Source organism: Gobius niger (genome assembly GCF_951799975.1).
Source record: "Gobius niger genome assembly, chromosome: 23".
Classification (NCBI taxonomy): Eukaryota; Metazoa; Chordata; class Actinopteri; order Gobiiformes; family Gobiidae; genus Gobius; species Gobius niger.
The window spans coordinates 14,352,786-14,372,570 of NC_136874.1; the positions used below are offsets into that span (position 1 = coordinate 14,352,786).

The 19,785-nt window shown below is 42.6% G+C and overlaps 2 protein-coding genes across 2 annotated transcripts in view; one reads left to right on the forward strand and one right to left on the reverse strand.

Annotated features, from left to right (window-relative positions):
* Positions 1-896, forward strand: part of LOC306981815 (SLAIN motif-containing protein 1-like) — a gene marked incomplete at its 5' end in the record, with an annotated part of 310,788 nt that extends 309,892 nt beyond the window's left edge. The window contains one exon of the mRNA XM_079581526.1: positions 878-896. The remainder of the gene's footprint in view (positions 1-877) is intronic.
* LOC306982007 (diacylglycerol kinase zeta-like) overlaps positions 1-19,785 on the reverse strand; it is a gene marked incomplete at its 3' end in the record, with an annotated part of 100,052 nt that overhangs the window by 61,496 nt on the left and 18,771 nt on the right. The window contains exons 6-19 of the mRNA XM_079581750.1: positions 18,830-18,886; positions 18,689-18,757; positions 15,672-15,743; positions 15,325-15,441; positions 13,612-13,683; positions 13,265-13,363; positions 11,583-11,665; positions 11,445-11,505; positions 10,466-10,579; positions 10,193-10,330; positions 9,038-9,116; positions 8,911-8,966; positions 6,612-6,674; positions 6,471-6,544 (exon numbers count right to left, since the gene is read on the reverse strand). Coding sequence (XP_079437876.1) covers positions 6,471-6,544; positions 6,612-6,674; positions 8,911-8,966; positions 9,038-9,116; positions 10,193-10,330; positions 10,466-10,579; positions 11,445-11,505; positions 11,583-11,665; positions 13,265-13,363; positions 13,612-13,683; positions 15,325-15,441; positions 15,672-15,743; positions 18,689-18,757; positions 18,830-18,886 — 1,154 coding nt within the window. The remainder of the gene's footprint in view (positions 1-6,470; positions 6,545-6,611; positions 6,675-8,910; positions 8,967-9,037; positions 9,117-10,192; positions 10,331-10,465; positions 10,580-11,444; positions 11,506-11,582; positions 11,666-13,264; positions 13,364-13,611; positions 13,684-15,324; positions 15,442-15,671; positions 15,744-18,688; positions 18,758-18,829; positions 18,887-19,785) is intronic.

A 19,785-nucleotide genomic window follows, 5' to 3' on the forward strand; every position in this document is an offset into this window, starting at 1 on the left:
TTTTTAGGATTAAAATGAGCCTTTAGGAAACACGGGCCGCTTTTTCTTCCACACGTGAAGCTCCAAAGATTACTCAAAGATGCGCCGAAAAAACAAATCCCTGGTCTGCTTTTAATGAAAGAACAACACTGTAACATGTGTGTCAGCGGTGAACATGCTTTTGTCATCATTGTGGTGTCGTTTTAAAGAACAGACCGGATTCACCGATAAAAAAAATGAAGGTTTCAAGAAAAAAACTCTTCCCACTCACACGGAGCCTGTACGTTTTCATCCCGGATTGAGACGCTCCGGAGCTTTTTGTATGTGCGCGTCGTGTACACAGACAAAAACCCGCAACGATATTACAACTGCCTTTTACCTGAGGAGAGAGTTTGAAGGACACGGAGCGACTACAAAGCTTTTTCACAGTTGTCATTGAGCGACACGGAGGAAATGTACTTTCCACGGGCTTCTTTTTACCGACTCCCTTTAACAGCTCCTTTTCTAAGTCAAGCCTGTAACTCGTGACAAGGCGGCGCCGAACTAACTGTCAATTAACGCCGGAGACGCGCGGCTGTATCTGCGGCAACAGGGAAGGCGAGCTTTGAAGGAGATTTTTATGAAACTATTTGAAAGGATTTTAAAAAAAGGGTGGTTCACGTCGAGTTCTGTGACCCTGGGAAAAAAAGAAGTGCCTTGGATTTAGCCGCAAACTAATTAAAACCAAAAACTTTTAATGAATGACTTTTAAATGAATGAACAGGAACTTTTCACTTCTGACAAAAAACAAGGATAAAATGTGTTAACACTAATGCCCATGGAGGACTCTCCCTCAGGCCAAATACTGCTGCGATTAACGGGTGATGATGGAGTAGCTGAGGAGGCTGAGGAATCTGCTGCTGTGGAGGAGGAGGAGGAGGAGGAGGAGGAGGAGGAGGAGGAGGAGGAGGAGGAGGAGGAGGAGGAGGGATGCTTAATCTTAAAGCATCAAAGTGGCGTATGTGACCAGAGAACAGTACACTGTAGTTATGATTTGACTCCATACTTGATGTTTAAAGGTCCTATATCATGCAAAATAGACTTTTTAGAGCTTTTAGCCATGTTGTTCTGCTATTTCCTTATCAAAAACACCCCCAGAGTGGTTTGCAGCTTCATTCACGCAGCTCTCAGTAATCCTCCTGAATCCTGCTCTCTGAGCAGCTGCTCCTCCCTCTCCTGGTGAACGACTGAGTGTTCAGTTGTGTCGTAACAGCGGAACAGAAGTGCTCGACGTCTGTAATGTAATGTCTTAATTCTATGCTTACGGCCTGATTTTAATTTGTAAAACAGCGTTTTCATTATTTCTGTTGTAAGAGAGAAACAAAGAGAAAAAAAAGAAGAAAAAAAATAATTAAAAAAATACAAAAGGATGTGCCCGAGGTGCTTCCAGGTCAGCTGTGGCCAAAACAAACACATCCCCTGAGCGTCTGAACAGATCAGTCATGTTTGCGCTGCAGCTGAAGATGGAGCTCGTTACCTACTCTGGACACACATGTTCTTTATTCTACCTAACGATAATGTCACAGACGGAGAAAAAGAAGTGCGTTTGGCTACGGAGTTTATTCAACCTTTTTCATTCCAAAAATTGGTCTGAGGGCCGCATTTGGCCACCGGGCCGCACTTTGGACACCCCTGGTATAACTGCATCGTGAAGTAACTTCACTTATTGTTGTTTATTTATATTACGGTAAAGTTGTATGTGCGGAGAGAGGGGGCGGAGTTAACTGAATCGAAGCGTTGTGTCTTCCGGGTTCGAAAAATACCTCCAGAAAACACTTATATTTATCACAAAAATGAGTGCTCCATAGTGGTAGAGGTACAACATATCATATACATGCCTATACTTAACTTTGGAATGGCTAAAATAGCATGATATAGCTCCTTTAAAGGCACACTGTGTAACATTTTGGATTCTACTGTGGCCAATACAAAACATGCTCCTAAAAACCAGCTCGACACAGAAAATAGTATTTTTGCAGTGGGTAATCAAAGAATGGATATGAATGAGGACCAAGCCTATTTATTATCACTTTTGACTGCCTTTAATCAACATCTCCATGGAGACGAGCAGGAGACGTCCCGCTCCCAGTAAAGTTACTCAGGTCTGAGGAGAGCTGAGCAAACACACATTTTTAAGGTATTTTTCAACTGTAAAAATATCTGTAATAATATAAATGTTCGTATTTTATTCTACATATTGAGTGAAATGTTCCATGACGTTGCTTTAAAGTGACACTCTGTAAGATAAATTGTGTATAATTGACCATCTGGGCCTGCAATCGGCCTAAGAAATATTAAATAATGATTCTCTTTGTAAGCCCCGCCCTTTGCTGATCTTTGCTGATCTCATTATCTAATCATAATCCCGAGTGCCATAATCTTGTCCAATGAGATGAGCTTTCCTTTGAACCGGCCTGTCAGGTCCAATTAGGAGGGAAGAGGGACATTGATTGTTTACTTTTTTATTCCATTTCTCTGTCCTCGCTTTGCATTCTTACAGACCGCCGCTTTAAATGAAGACCTGCACCGGACAGGTAATCCGGCGGGTCCCCGGGGACTCGTCACAGGACCTTTGGGATCTGTCGGGCTTGACGGGGCCTCGGGCGAGAGCGGGCGGTCAGGCAGAGACACCTCAGACTCCCACACGTCCCGGATGACAGAGAACAAGCCCCGAATGGCAGCGGGAGAAGGGTCGGGCTGCGTGCCTCCATTTCACTCCTGTCTGACCCACAGCACAGCACAGCGCGGTGCCGGCTCAAGACTGACCAGCGGGGCATGGGGGGCATGGGGGGTGTGTGAATTTACATGGACAGTATTTGGACCCTAAAATGTTCCTGTAAAGTTTTGTCTATTATTTGCTGGCTGCTTCTTTGAAAACTAAAGCATCCAGGCTGAAAACAGTTCTTTTTGCCCATTCATGACTGAAAATATGTATCTACACTCTTGCCTTTTACTGTAATTGATACATTTTTATGTTGATGTCCAGAGGAGAAGGACGATAAAACAGAGGCTAGGTAACTATGTGTGAACGAGCAAGTAAAAATAGTGCTCAAGACAGAGCGAAATAGTGCTCAAGACAGAGTGAGTCAAAACACGACTTAAAAATAGTGCTCAAGACAGAGTGAGTGAAAACACGACTTAAAAATAGTGCTCAAGACAGAGTGAGTCAAAACACGACTTAAAAATAGTGCTCAAGACAGAGTGAGTCAAAACACGACTTAAAAATAGTGCTCAAGACAGAGTGAAATAGTGCTCAAGACAGTGAGTCAAAACACGACTTAAAAATAGTGCTCAAGACAGAGCGAGTCAAAACACGACTTAAAAATAGTGCTCAAGACAGAGTGAGTCAAAACACGACTTAAAAATAGTGCTCAAGACAGAGTGAAATAGTGCTCAAGACAGTGAGTCAAAACACGACTTAAAAATAGTGCTCAAGACAGAGCGAGTCAAAACACGACTTAAAAATAGTGCTCAAGACAGAGTGAGTCAAAACACGACTTAAAAATAGTGCTCAAGACAGAGTGAAATAGTGCTCAAGACAGTGAGTCAAAACACGACTTAAAAATAGTGCTCAAGACAGAGCGAGTCAAAACAAGACTTAAAAATGCATATAACTGAAAGAATTTTATCTGCACTCTCGCCTCTTAGTGTAATTGATTAATTTCATGTTGATGTTTTTATTGATTGTATTTGTTTTTCTTATATTTTATGCTACTTTAACTGTGAAGCACTTTGAATTGCCTTGTGAATTGTGCTCTACAAATAAACTTGCCTTGCCATATGTTTACTTCCTTGTGTTGGTGCTCTGACCTTGGGGACGCTTGAGTCTCAACAGAGGCGAAATATAATTGCTTTTCAGTCTAATTATTTCCTGATAAATGCTGCAACTGTGATTATAATAATTACAATACACGCGTACACTGCACAGTCATTCTAATCCACAGACTCGCCATTAAAAGCTGTGAAAATGCTGCCGTATTTACACCATTTGCTCCCTCTGTAATGTCTTCATTTTGTGTGCATTATGATCATTCATCATGTGCTCTGTTTTTGTACTGTGCAGTGAATTTTGTTAAAGGAGCAAACACTCAGACTGGTCTTTGAAGCGTTGTGTCTGATGTTTGCTAAAAACGCCAATTATAATGTTGTTGAGGCATTTCGTATTCATATATTGTGAAATAAAGTTTAGGCCGCAAGTAGGAAGTGCCTTTTTCTCTGGGAATGGAAAACAACAGGGAAAGTAATTAGTGAGATACAGCGACTTCACTCCGATCATCAAAAACTACGATGTCCTACGATCTGTGTGCAAACCGACACACTGGGTCCTGTTCTTTTCACATGTTTTCTTCTCTAAAGTGTCCCCAGTTGCTCCCAGGCGTGCATTTGAGCGGCTGCCTGATGTTTGCCCCTCAGGACGGCTGTCTACCTGATGCGTTGATAACAGTGTTGTTCTCCAAATCACTACGTTGACGCGCCTTTTTTTTTAAACGAGCTAAAAATAGCTGTTTGGCGACTAAAACATGCGAAAGGGAGAAAGTGGTTCGTCAGATTGAAAACGTTTGCGACTGAGGCACACCCGCTCTGTATTTTCACGGCTCCCCGGAGGCGTAGAAGGGCTCGTTTGAAAGCCTGAAATTTCTAGTTTACAACAACAACAAAAAAACGCAAGTCTCCATCACTTTCTGTTCCAGGGTTCGAAAATCAGCGATGTTGTGAATAGTGGCAGCATGGGGTTAAAACTATTAAGGAGCAATTTGGCGCCCCCTCCAGCAGATGGGTCACGAGGCGGCCAGCAGGGTCACCTATGACCAAGGTCAGCCCCGGAAATAAGGGACATTTTCTTGATTCGAGTCTAATTTCAAGACCGAATTTACTTTTTATTTTTTTTACTTTATTTTTTTTCGAGAAAAAATCACTACAAGCAGTACTAAGTAACTCGTGCCCCTAGAGGCCATAAGCGCAACTGCAGGTGTCATAGCATGTTACGATTTTTTAAAGGCACACTGCGTAACATTTTGGACTACACTGTTGACATCAGTACAAAACCTGCTCCCAATGACCAGCTCGACACAGAAAATGATTTTTTTGCAGTGGTTAACCAAAGAATGGATTTAGATGAGGATCTATCCTGTTTAAATCTCCAATTCTGCTGACTTTAGTAGACATCTCCATGGAGACGAGCTGGAGACGTCCCCACTCCCAGTAAAGTTACAGTCATGTCTTAGGAGAGCTGAGCCGCTCACAGCAAAAGCTCATGTTAGTTTGTGGATTTATTTCAATGATGAAAATATCTGTCATGAAATAAATGCTTGTATTTCAATTTTATTGCTGCTTTAACTAATTAATTGTAATGTCCGTGAGAGTAGATGCTACACTGACAGAAAAGGCGAAGGGAGAGAGGGGTATTGTACATCCAGTTATACATTGGTCTGCGAAAAGGATTTATTAACCTCTTAACTCCCACCGGATCCCATTTTCTCAAGTTTGGCTTTACCCTAATCAAAAAGCTTCTTGGGGAAAAAAGCACCAAAACAGCCACAAAAAAAGAGAAGAAAACAAGGATGTAAACGCAACAAAAACTCAACAAAAAGTGACAAAAACTCAACAAAAATGTGACAAAAATTCAACCAAAAAGTGACAAAAATTGAACAAAAATTGAACAAAAATTCAACAAAAATTCAACAAAAATTCAACAAAAATTCAACAAAAATTCAACAAAAATTCAACCAAAATGTGACAAAAATTCAACCAAAAAGTGACAAAAACTCAACAAAAATGGGACCAAAAAACATTTAAAAAAAGGTGACACAACACAGCAACAACGCGAGGAAAAAGATCAGTTTTGTGGGTCTTAGCTTTCAAATGAGGTGTTGCACAGACCTATATAATGGCCAAAGAGGAGAGAATGCATTTGGTTCAGGCGTGTGGTAAGGGGTTAAGGGGTTTAACCTTAACCCCTTAAGTTACTTAGTATTGCTTTAATTCAAGATGACTTTTTGCAGTGTGGACTAAAACCATCGCATTCACACATGGCTAAAATGTGACTAAAACAAAAGACCTAGACTTAGAGGGCTGCCGAAAACAGCACTAGTTCATTATACGCATTGTCCCCACATTGACTTGTTTCCAAACACACACACACACTCAGCAAACACACACTGACACATTCAGCATTTATGTGAAAAAAAACAACCCTGAAAAAGTTTGTTGTTAGGCCTCCTACAAACTTAACTGCCTTGCGTTGGCGTGTTGGAGGCGCTTCAGCGTTTTCTTGCTTGTTTTTACTTCAACTAGTGTCACCGAAAACTATGAATAGACGCCCGACACGGCAATCCAAGCGGGACGTGTCATACTTGAATCTTCCGCCGCTTGTATTAAATGTCTCCTGTCAAAAACGGCTGGTGGGGGGATGTCTACCTTTTCTACCGGTGTCTGACTATAACTGCACAAACCTGGGGATGTTGAGGAAGACCAGACACTGCAGCTTCAGCTCCTGCACCTTGGACGTCAGGTCGGTTCCGTCGCACTGGAAAACAAGAACGCGGTGAGAGGGGGGAGACCGTGGACCGAGCGTGATGCGTGTCGGGACTCACCACCACTTGGATGTGCTTGGAGAGATCCTTGGAGCTGCCCATCAGGAAGTCAGAGAAGGCCGTCTGGAAAGAGGAGGAGAGGGGACTTGAAAAAAAAAAAAAAAAGAACATGACAGCGGAGGGGACGGGAAAGCCGGGGGGGATAGGAGAGAGCGGCTTCGGGAAAGGGGATGTGATTGGCAGAACAAAGCGCCGTGCGAAGGAGGAAGGCAGGGGAGCTGTGTTAGAGGAGACTTTGTTACAGTAGAAGTGGCTTTGAGCTCTCGGAAGAAGTCATTTTGAAGCGGAAAAAACGGAAGAAAGCCCGTGACTGATGTTCGAATGAATCTATTTCACGTCGACTGAGGCTCGGCTTTGTTCGATATTTTAGAATAAGCTCTTTAGGAATACATTTGTTTTGGTTTTCTCGTTTAAAAAGACCCTATTATCCAAAATCATAACGAGAGAAGGTATTTTTCTTTTTGGGGAAGATTCAAAGATTACTCAAAGGTGTGCCAGCAGCTTGAAACATGACTCAAAGTTTGTTTTGGTTGACTTTTATGCAGAAAAATATATAACTATAACTAGATATAATGGATGGAGTGAATAGAACAAAAGTGTGAGTTTGTTTGTTCATTCTATGTCTGCGTTGGTTTCCTCCAGGGTGAGCTCTGGTTTCCCCTGTCGCTAAAAAACATGTACAATAGGCTCCCCTCTGGAATCAAGACTCCTCTTTACGAAATGTCAGTGGGACTTTCCAGCTTAAAGGTGCATTCTGCAACCTTTTATGCAGAAAAATATATAACTATAACTAGATATAATGCTAGGAATGTGATTCATGTTCATTCTGTGTCTAGGTTTCCTCCAGGGTGAGCTCTGGTTTCCCCTGTCGCTAAAAAACATGTACAATAGGCTCCCCTCTGGAATCAAGACTCCTTCTTTACGAAATGTCAGTGGGACTTTCCTGCTTAAAGGTGCATTATGCAACTTTTTAGGCAAAAAAAAAAGTTGATATTTGTGTGTTTTTGACCCAGCGGCTGCATGAGTGGTCAGCGTGGCGCCTTTACTTTTGATCACAGTGGTCTCTGGGACGCTCCAGGATCAATTGTTTGGAAGGTTTTCACTGCTGACGGAGCCTCTCACCAGAAAAACCTACAAGATGACCACTCATACAGCCACTACAAGGTCAAATACACACAAATATCAACTTTAATTTTGCCTAAAAAGTTGGTTCTCAAAGTTTTCACACCAAGCACCGCCCTCGTCTCCGATTTTTGACCTTCCAGGACTAAACCTAAACTAAACCATGAGTAAACTACGTCTAAGGCATAGATACATTTGCTGGATTTTTGTCACTTTTTTGCTGGATTTTTTGTCATTTTTTTCTGGATTTTTGTCATTTTTGTCAACATACATCCTCATTTTCTTCTCGTTTTTTGTCGCCATTTTGAAGAAGCTTTTAGATTTGGAGAATGTGGAGAACAGGAGAAAACATGTTCAGGTGGGAGTTAAGAGGTTAATGTTCTATGAGAAAAGATACTGGATCCAAATAAGTATTTTCCTCCTCCTACATGTTCCAACAATGTCCTAAGGTGTAGAATGGCAGCAGTGAGTATAAAATGGCTAACTTGTCCCTTTAAAGGTGCATTATGCAACTTTTTAGGCAAAAAAAAGTTGATATTTGTGTGTTTTTGACCCAGCGGCTGCATGAGTGGTCAGCATGGCGCCTTTACTTTCGATCACAGTGGTCTCTGGGACGCTCCAGGATCAATTGTTTGGAAGGTTTTCACTGCTGACGGAGCCTCTCACCAGAAAAACCTACAAGATGACCACTCATACAGCCACTGGGTCACTACAAGGTCAAAAACGCACGAATATCACCTTTTCTTTTGCCTAAAAAGTTGCGTGTTGCACCTTTAAGCAGGAACGTCCCACTGATATTTCAGAAAGGGATGTCCTGATTGGTGGAGTCTCAAAGTTTTCACACCAAGCACCGCCCTCGTCTCTGATTTTTGACCTTCCAGGACTAAACCTAAACTAAACCATGAGTAAACCACGTCTAAGGCATAGATACATTGGATGAAATTAAATCAAATGACGCCTGGAGTTATAAAGGACAGCGAGAACCACCAGAATCCCGTATACCACCGTTTAGGAGCAGCTGGCAAAATCGCACTTTCAAAGCACCATTAGTCTTAAGCATGGGCCGTGAGCTCAATGAAAAGATAATTGAAGTATTACGGAACGAGGGCTCCCGCTGTGAGAGCTTGATTGGCGCATTAGCGCAGTAATCCCAGCAGGTGCACGTGGACACACTTACCCCGGCGTAAAACATCTTGTTCTTGAAGCGGCTGTTGAACTTCTCGGGGTTGGCCTCTGGGGGAGAAAAGGGGGGAGAGAGAATTGAGAGGGAGTTGAGTGTTAGTCGGGGGTAACTCTGGACGCACCTCGGGACTCGTGGAACTCTAGTGTGACATGGGCGTCGAATCCCAGGCTGAAGTAGTTGTTGAACACGTCGAGGGGGAGCTAGGACAGCAACAAAAAAACTCAGAATGAATAATATGTATCTTGGTAGTTTTGTGTACAATATGGCATCCTTAACTTTAACCTCTCACCACCCGCCAAAACCAAATGCATTCTCTCCTCTTTGCCATTGTCGTCACTTTTAATTTCCCTTATGTGATTATGTCACTTTTTTAATGGCACTTTTGTTGGTTTTTTTGTTACTTTTTTGATGCATTTTTGTCACATTTTTTGCTGGATTTTGGTCATTTTTTTTGCTGGGTTATTGTCACTTTTTTGTCACATTTTTTGCTGCTTTTTTGTCACTTTTTTGCTGTATTTTTTGCTCATTTTTTTCTGGATTTTTGTCATTTTTTTTGCTGTATTTTAGTCTTTTTTTTCTGGATTTTTGTCTTTGTTTCTGGATTTTTGTCTTTTATTTCTGGATTTTTGTCTCTTTTTTTTCTGGATTTTTGTCATTTTTTGCTGGATTCTTGTCATTTGTTTCTGTATTTTTGTCATTTGTTTCTGTATTTTTGTCATTTTTTTTGCTGGATTATTGTCACTTTTTGTCACATTTTTTGCTGCTTTTTTGTCACTTTTTTGCTGTATTTTTGTCATTTTTTTCTGTATTTTTGTCATTTTTTTCTGTATTTTTGTCATTTGTTGGGGATTTTTGTCATTTTTTGCTGGATTATTGTCATTTTTTTGCTGGAGTTTTGTCTTTTTTTGCTGGATTTTTGGCATTTTTGTCAATTTACATCTTCACTTTCTTCTCATTTTTTGTCGCCATTTTGAAGAAGCTTTTAGATTTGGAGAATGTGGAGAACAGGATCTGTTCTCCAAACATGTTCAGGTGGGAGCTAAGAGGTTAATGTTCTATGAGAAAAGACACTGGATCCATTTCGCGCCTCTCTCTCAAAAGGACAAATGACCACCGCTGTGCCCTTTCATCCGAACTCCAACCAACTTGAACATGAGCTCGTCTGTTATCCGGGTGTTACCGTGGCAACCATCTTTCGCGTGACTCATCCGTTAATAAGTTGACTCACGCCCCGCCGGAGGAGATTACCCCGAGCTAATTGGACGCGAGCCTGCACCTTATCCGTCTGCTGCTCGTCCAGGTCCGCGGAGGCGCCGGGGTTCGGCTCCACGCGGAGGTTCCACCGGTCCAGCTGCACCGCGTCCCCGTCCTCCACGTGGGACAAGATCTTCGACAGCGGCTCGTCCGTGTAGCCCTGGGGGGAAAAAGCCCGAAAGCGAAGAAAAAACAAAGCGGCGTTGAGGTCTCGCTTTGTGTCACCACAGAAAGGCATTTTTTTGGGGGGGAGGGGAAGAATCGAACAATTGGTGATGTTTATTGTGGATTTTACCGCGCCCCAGTTGAGCGTCCGGGCCAGGTCGTTCCCGGTCCCTAAAGGCAGCACCGCGACGGGGGGCTGGGGGTTTAAAGAGAGCTCTTCGAGACAAGACAGGATCCAGCCCACCTGAACAAAACAACAGAATTCGATATACAAGTCAAATAAGTCGAGGAGTTTAAAATGAAGAAATGATCAGTCTCTCGTTTAAAATAATCTTCAAGTGCTGTCGGTAACAATTTTCATGCACGGGTGTTGGACGAGTGGAAAAATTGGCTTTGTTGTATTTTTTATGTCGCGCGTACGAGAAATTGGAGTGAACCAAGGGCGCGGGATTATCATTTCAAACAGCCTTGATACCTTTTTCCTCAGCGCAAATGATGAATGCTTTTTTTTTTTATCTTCAGTGAATAAACTGATAATTTGATGAGCAACCACCGGTTTCTCTCAATTATTCCAAAAAAGATAAAAGAATCCAGAAGACGGTGTAAGAAGGCTGAATAATCTTAAAAGGGCAAACAAACAGAACACGACGGGTTTTGGGAATGTAAAGGGCTGATTGAAGGAAACTGGCATTGAAGCTCCACAATGAAATTTCCATATAATACAGAACAACAAACCACCGCGACATCTAATAACTCCCATCATTCATCTCTTTTTGCATCAAATAAATGTGTTATGCCAAGTTAGCAGTAAACATTTAGGTAAATACGGCAAAGTGCCAAGAGGAAACTGAATTCATAAAGGTACATAGATACAAAATGTCAAATAAAAGGTGGAAAAGAGATATCAATTCAAAACTTTTGCTGTGAATAACTGAGAAACAATACTCCACATAAAAAAAAGCATCATAATGGGTGTTTGGTCTATTTTATACTCAAAACTAAAATGTTGCCTGGTGAAGAACAACTGTGGCCCTAGTATGAAGCCCTGTGGAACCCCATCATGTTTTACGAAATGTGCAACTGAAGAAAATGTAAAAATGTAAACTTACTGTGCCATCACCGCCACAAGCCAGAATCCTCAAGTTTGGCACTTTACGGTACAGCTCCAGCCTAAAAGTACAAAGTACAATATACATTAATTGCATGCTTCATTGTGAATCTGTATTGTTCCTGTGTGGTGGACCTACCCCTCCTTGGGCCCGCCGTTGCTGAGGTCAAACACCTGTCTCGGGTTCAGGTACCACATGAACGACTGCATGATCTTTGTGCCCTATCAGGGATGAGAATACAATCACATGACCAGATTAATGGCAATAGATGTGCTAAAGAGAAAGTTAATATAAAGCGTCACTTCGCTGTTGCTGCTTTAATCAGCAGATGGCCATGTTAGTTAAGAGGATCATATGTTGCACTGATGGCAGACCTGTTTACTGACTTAATGACAGCACGACCTACTTCATGTAATATAGCGCCGGCCTGATTTTAATCCAAAAGCACTCCTCCCTAAGAGCAAAGTAGGGCAAGATAATACCTAAAGTAAAGGAATTTGAATACAGGCGAAACGATACACGGATCATTTTCATATCCAAATAAGTGCCGTCTTCTCGATTAGAAAACGATTCAACTGGACTTGCCTTTTGGGCACTTCCGTTGAATTGTTTTTTAAATATAAAAGACAGGATTTGCACAGATTTCTCTAAGTATGTGCGATAAAAACTAACTTGATTGTGTCAAAGTGGAAGATGGACAGAGTATTTTCATCCAATGGCTGAAAAATTTAAAATGAAATAAACCGGCATTTCCTGCTTTTCTGCTCCGACTGGGACAGCATTTTATTTATTTATTAACTCTATTGTTATTATTTCGACTTTAATGCATTAATTCTGAGCCGCCCCTGGTCTGTGCGCTCTCTGCTTGCAGCTCGGTCCTGGCTGGTTTGCAAACTTTAATCAGGAGCGTCTGGAGGCCGTCTGAGTCTGCTTCATGTTGTATTTGATACAGTTATGACCGGTGAAAGACTTTGCTTATTTCCGTGCCATGATGTCGTGCTTTGCATCATATACGTCGTTAGAGCTTTTTTCATTTCCTACTTTTGATCTTTTTTGTGAATATGAGTGATCAGAAACTTGACAAACACAGAAGCTGTTGCTTGAGGCTCGATCTGCCTGACTGTTGTTTAACCTGCGTCTCGCTTTGAGTGAGGCAACACGGGCACTTTTCACACGCCGCCTCCAAAAGGAGAGTGATACGGACTCTCATTCATGTGTGTAGACATGAAAACCAGGTCTGTAGGATGGATGTTAGGTCAAGATTCTTAAAGACCGCCACAGTTTATGAGAAATATACCAATCATGCAAAGAGCCTCACTCTGATTGGCCAAGAGCCGCATGCGTATTCGCCACCCCAGGCTTATAACAAATGTCATCAATCTAAATAAGTCAGACTTTCAAAAGTGCTAAAACCTGCCATATGCACTTTGAGAAACTTTGTGTTGCATAATCTTGAGAAGGACAATTATTGGGTATACACAGACATTTCTCCATTCTCACAATTTGCAAAGAAATCATGTACAGGTGGTTTAAATGCCAACATATTGCAGTGTTGGCACAGCCCCATTTGACCCTTTTTGTCCATTTGAAACCATTCTAATTTGCTATGCCCTGTGGAACTCCACGGGGACAAAGCTAATTCTTTATACATAATAGAAACATAATTAGAATTCCTGGCCCAATGCTACCTTGCAAATTGTAGCCTAAGTTATTAATGGGACTGCTTTAATTGCAACACTAACAACCTCCGAAATGAGGCTGTTGTAAGGAGGGAATTTCCCCTTTGTGCGCTAAATGAAGCCCGCCTTAAGTCCCCTCACCTGGTTTCCCCCGCTTCTCGGATTGACAAAGACCAGCAGAGGTTTCATCAGCGGCGAGGGCACGGGGCGGATCAAAAATGGCTTCCACGGCCGCCCCTCCTGCGGGAAAGTCAACACAATCTCAGAGCCAGACAGAAAAATAATCGATAATCGAGGGAAGAGCATCGGAAACTTTTCTAGCTTCAGTTAAAAATGTCTAGATAGTTTTCACACAATCAAATTTTCCTATATGGTCCCACATTCGGGGCACGCACACAGCTGACACGACACAGACACATACATGACGTCTCCGAGGAGCCGTTTTGATGTTTACTGATTTCAAAAGGGGAAAAGCTGACAGCCCTGACCTCCGGGGCCCTCTTGCTGCTCTTCCTTTTGAACGAGGCTCGCTTGTTCTTCTTGCTGCTTTTCACAGACGACTGTCAACGGCACAAAAGGGCACAGGAAATGTTACTTTGGCAGCGTTCGGCGCAAACTCCTCGCTTCTTTTTCAGAGCGCCGAGATCAAACGGCGACAATGTGAAGGCATGCGGGTGCGTAGATTTAAAAACACTCGATAGCTGTGAGCTCGAAATGCTGCACTCCTAAAGCAGGAGGCGGAAAAATGACACAAAACTATCAATATGGAAACTGTACTTTGTGATTTAAGTGTGTAGAATGGACATCAAACACTTCTCTGTTTTTTTAAGGCGAGACACTGCAGGTGAATCAGATGAAAATATAATTCAGAGACGTCAATCTGAAACTTCTGCTGTGACATGAATATGAGGAGAAAATATTTTGTGTCACTTTGTGTTTAAAAAATGCCTATATTTTCAGTGGATGGAGCCAAGTTTAGAGCTACACTTTTATTTTGTTAACCTCTTAACCACCTGAACCACATAAAAGCTTAAAGGGACTATACAGAGTTTAAAAATGTTAAAACTAAGCATTTTCCTCCCCTCCATGTTTCAACAATGTCCTAATGTGTAGAATGAGCCTCTAAAATCCTGCACTGTCACTCAAAAAGTTGTTATGCGTCATGCACGAGCTTAAAGAGGGGGTATTATGCTTTTTCAATCACATAGCACCAGTCTATATCACACTACAATGATGAGCAAACCTTCTGTTGGTCTGTAAATGCAGTAAATTAGAATAATTGCCTTGTATAAAATGTCTCTCTCAAAATGGCTGTAGTGAATGTCTTGAAATAGGCCTCTGTCTCTTTAAGAACCTCTGACCCTTTCCGACACGCCCCCTCCACACGCTGTCTGTGGCATCAGTGGGGAGGGGGTTCTGCTGAGGAGCAGTGGTTGGTTACTCGGCTGGTGACGAAAGCTCGGAGGCGTCTCCAGGAGGTGGGGGCGTTCCTAGGAGGACTCAGGCAAACCTATCCCTAAAATGGCCGCCATCAGAGTTTTTACAGATTACTCAGAAATACGTGAATGTGCCAAGGCAACACTTCAGGCATGTTTTTAATGAGGGAGTGACATAATAACATGATGGAAAGCTTGAAAAAGTCCATTTTGCATATTGCCCCCCTTTAATATAGAAGGTGCAGTTACACAGATGACCTGAGGTGGCAGTAGTGAGCATAAAATGGCTAACTTAATCTATTCCCTTTAAAAAAGCGTAAAAAAAATATATCTACGGAAACGAAGATGAAACAATGACAAAATAGAGACAAAAACATGTAACTTTTTTTCTTGCTTTTTGATGCTTTTTTGTCATGTCATCGTCGTGTTTTTGACACTTTTTCATTGTGTTATTGTTGCTTTTCCAGCTTTTTTTCCCCACTTTTTTTGTTGTATTTCCATCCTAGATTTCGTCGCTATTTTGACGTTTTGTTCAAGAAGCTTTTAGATTTGGGTAAAGCCGAAATGAGGTAAATGTCCTCGGTTCTGCTGAGGGTTAAGAGGTTAAAACTAAGATGTTACGGGAGGAAAAAACTCAACTTTGACCCCTGTGAAAAAGTTGTTTATCACCTGCCGTGTCTCGCCTGAATTTGAGAAAGTGTAGTAGTAAAAAAAAGTAGAAGAAAATCTGCTAAAAGTCGATCCTTGTAACATCTCCATGGTTACCTGGTGGCGACGGACGCGCACTATCCACGTGGGCGGGACTATGAGCGCCGCGTGCGCCCCTATTGGACAGGGCTCCTCTATGTGCTGGAGCATGAAGCAGGAGACCTTATTGTGGTACTGCGGAGAGAAAAACGAGCTCATAAACATACGCCGTGTTATTAGACACATATTTCAGTCCGTGATCGCTGCTGTGGGAGAGATCTCCGTGATTGCTGCAGTAAATTTGGATTTCTTTCTGCTCTCCGTGCCCAAAAGACGTGTCATATTAAAAGATGGATGCACATTACTGCGTGTGCATCCTGATTATCTGTCGTGTGTGTGTGTGTGTGTGGGAGGGGCTGACTCACGGCCTGCTTGCACCAGGAGCAGCTGATGGCCACGATGTCTTTGCTGTGGAAGGTGAATTTCTGCTGGAAGCCCTGGACACAAAAGACGAGGGGGGGGAAAGGGTTTCACTCAGCGTGAGGGAGGCGCCGTATCGAGCCGTGAGCGCTTACACGAATGGAAGCGGTTCTTACGGGACATCAATCAGACTTTACCAACAAGACAAGCTGCCGTTTATTTGTTTTACACGGCTGGAGAAAATCAATTAAATAGGCTGCTTTTAATATCAAGCTTCAATGCGGGAGAGGACTGAGGCTGAAATAAAATAAATATCCAGTAGTTTCACTTCCTCACCTCCTCTTGCTCCCCTGAGAACAGCCACAGGTTACGATTGAACCCCTCAACTCCCACCTGAACCGAGCACTCTTTCTCCAGCTTTACTCCAATCTAAAAGCTTCTGGAAAAAAGGTGTGAAAATAGCAACAAAACTGAGACGAAAAAAACGGACGAAAAAGTGACAAAAAATGAACAAAAATTTGACAAAAAAGTGAGAAAAATTTGACGAAAAATGGAGAAAAAATTGGCAAAAAAATGATAAGAATTTGACAAAAAAATGCGAATAATTTGATGAAAAAGTGACAAAAATGGACACAAATTTGACAAAAAATTGACAAAAAAGTGAGAAAAATTTGACGAAAAATGGACAAAAATTTGACAAAAAAGTGAGAAAAATTTGACCAAAAATTGACAAAAATTTGACAAAAAAGTGAGAAAACTTTGATAAAAAATTGAGAAAAAAATGGACAAAAAAGTGATAAGAATTTGACAAAAAAAATGTGAATAATTTGACAAAAAAGTGACAAAAAATGGACCAAAACAAAAATCGAAAAAGTCACAAAAAAGTCACGAAAATTTGACAAAAATGAGATGACTGCCCAACAAAAAAAGTGCTGGAAAAAAATCTGATAATGTGAGGAAAAAGCTCAATTTAGTTTTGTAGGTCTTTCAAATGAGGTGTTACACTGGCCTACGGGATTTGGGTAAAGCTGACCTGGAGAAAATGCTCTCGGTTCAGGCGGGAGTTAAGAGGTTACTCAAAGATGTGCGAGTGGCTTGATCAGAGACCGCTCTAGTTTCAGCTGCTTTCACATGCTCTCACTCAGCCACGTGACGTTTAGATGACATGACAACGGGCCCTGTGAGCGTGCGCTGCCCTGGAGGCGCTGGCAGAAGATGGAGGGCCTCGTCAGAACAGTGATCAAAACGTCCTGTCATCGTTTGTCTATTTAAAATAAGCTCTTTCTTTGCTCAAAAAAAAGAGGAATGAAAGCGAGCCCAGTTCAGCCCGAGGTCTTCACACCAAATGAGCTGCATTACTCAGACTAAGTCACGGCTGAGCGTAGACCAGGGCCAGAGCGGGAGAGCTGAGCTAAGGAGAGAGAAGGGTGAGGAGGAGACAGAAGGGTGAGGAGGAGAGAGAAGGGAGAGGAGGAGAGAGAAGGGAGAGGAGGAGACATAAGGGTGAGGTGGAGACAGAAGGGAGAGGAGGAGGCAGAAGGGTGAGGAGGAGAGAGAAGGGTGAGGAGGAGAGAGAAGGGTGAGGAGGAGACAGAAGGGTGAGGAGGAGAGAGAAGGGTGAGGAGGAGACGGAAGGGAGAGGAGGAGACAGAAGGGTGAGGAGGACAGTGAAGGGTGAGGGGGAGAGTGAACGGTGAGGAGGAGAGAGAAGGGTGAGGAGGAGACGGAAGGGAGAGGAGGAGACAGAAGGGTGAAGAGGAGAGAGAAGGGTGAGGAGGAGACAGAAGGGTGAGGAGGAGACAGAAGGGAGAGGAGGAGAGAGAAGGGTGAGGAGGAGACGGAAGGGAGAGGAGGAGACAGAAGGGAGAGGAGGAGAGAGAAGGGTGAGGAGGAGAGAGAAGGGAGAGGAGGAGAGAGAAGGGTGAGGAGAGGTGCCTGGGTTCTGGACACTGTGCCTTGTGATAGATAGGGGGGTAGGGGGGTGGGGGGGTTGCCCTTTTGTTTTGGTTGAGCACCTGCCCCTCATAATGTCTGTGCACGCCACTGCTTCACACCATGCTGGCTCCGCCCCCGAGTGTGTGTTTCAGCCGGTCTCAGAGCGCCGCTCTCGGGTCGAGGCTCTTTAGGACGACCGAACCAGTGCCAGAGACTTTCACGACCTAAAAGTACAGAGTTATACCTCCCCTTTAAGAGTCGGTTTCCTTTTGGCTCAGACTGGGTCAGTATGACGGTGTACGACTGAAGGACTGCTGTATCAGGAACTCTCCACTTTCCTTCCCTCCCCTTGCTGCTGCGTATTGTGTACATAATGCTGATCATTAAAATTAAGCTTTGTTTTCCTTTACATCAAGAGTTTGACAAATGTAATTTCCATGAAGATAATACAAAATGTTCACAATATTGAGTTGAGTTTTGATTAGGGCTGACGATCGACGACTAATCGATTATTGAAAGAGTCGACAACTATTTTGGCAATCGATTAATCGTTTTCTGGTTCACACAGACTAAAATGGAGCAAAAATGACAAAAAAAAATAGTATTTTTGATGAAAACCTACTTTGATTTCATATTTAGGGTCTGTAGTGGTTTGTACAATGTACATTTCATGAATAGAGCCTGCAAAAAACATTTCCCTTTAGTTTACTCCATCAACACTTCCCTAAACACCGCGACTTAAGCTATAATGTGATAAAAAAAATAAAAAGAAATTTTACTTACTACACGATTCACAGCCAAGTGATTAATCGATTAATCGTAAAAATAATCGATAGATTAATCGATTACAAAATAATCGTTAGTTGCAGCCCTAGTTTTGATATTTCTAAATTTCGGTCCTGCTTAAATTTGTATTTTTTATTATTTATATGAATATTTATATGCAAATGTATATATACTTCGCCCTTTAAAGCCTTGTATATGTGCATGTAAGATACAGCCAGTCTGTTTTGCACCCCCAGTGTTTCCTGAGAGCTGATAGAACAATGTGAGGTCAATAATAAAGTCTTCTCTGATCATGCCTCACCTTCCCACACTGCTTGCACTTGCCCTCCTGTCTCCTGCGGTGGACCCAGTGATGCCGGACCACCAGAGGCTGCAAACACACCATCACAGGTCAGTCTGGTTCTAATCCATAATCATTATTGACGCAGAGTGCTGCGTTTACCTCTCGATGGTTCCTGGGGCCTCCTTCTCGGAAAGATGGTTTACATCGAAAATTGATCTGGGAAAAAAATAAAATAATACAAAATAAAAACATGATGTGATCTGCGACGATGAGCAGAGGGAGGTCATAGAGTCAGATCTCAAAGCCTCCTTGTCTGAAACACTGGACAGTTAGGAGGTAACCATAGTGACCCCAGGTTTATGAATGTGCTGCCACTCTTTCTGACGGTCATGGATCAATTTCCTTTATGGGTTACGGACAGAAAGAGTCGCAACACATGGATAAACCAAGAACAGAAGAGCAGGAAGAGAAGTGGTTTCATGAGTGTAGTTGTGATTTGGACTTTTTACACTGTATGCGGCAAAGATCTGTTATTACATCACAAACACGATGTTGTACGATAAACAAGGAAGCGATCGCTGATTTACCGCTGCGGTTGATTTGAACTCACTTTGATCAAGACGTCAGAACATTTCAAAGCAACATCAGGCGTGTGTCCGCGATCAAAGCAGCTCGAGCGTGCGCCGGTTCTGTATGGATTTCACTCAATCTATACCGAGTTCTGAAGAGACGTCTTGACGTAATGTTTGATCGCGCGATACGGGGCTGCAATGTACGGAACAGAAGCACTTTGTATTACCCGGGGAAACGCTGCAGACAAAACGGTTTGGGGACTTTGAGCCCGTTTCTCTCTCGTGTTTTCACCCAGAAACAGAAGAGAAATTGTCAAATCAGCCCAAGGCTTTATTGGTTCTGTGAGTCGACTTTCTCCAAGAACTTTAGATGAGATTGTAACTTCACAGGCTCTTAAACTCTTAGGGACAACTCGGGGTGGAAACCTCACGATTCGATATGATACACGATACATGGCTCACGCTAACTAGAAACTTATGATACGCCGATACTGCGATAATCGATATATCGCTCAGAAAAAACCTACGATGCATGGGCCTTGT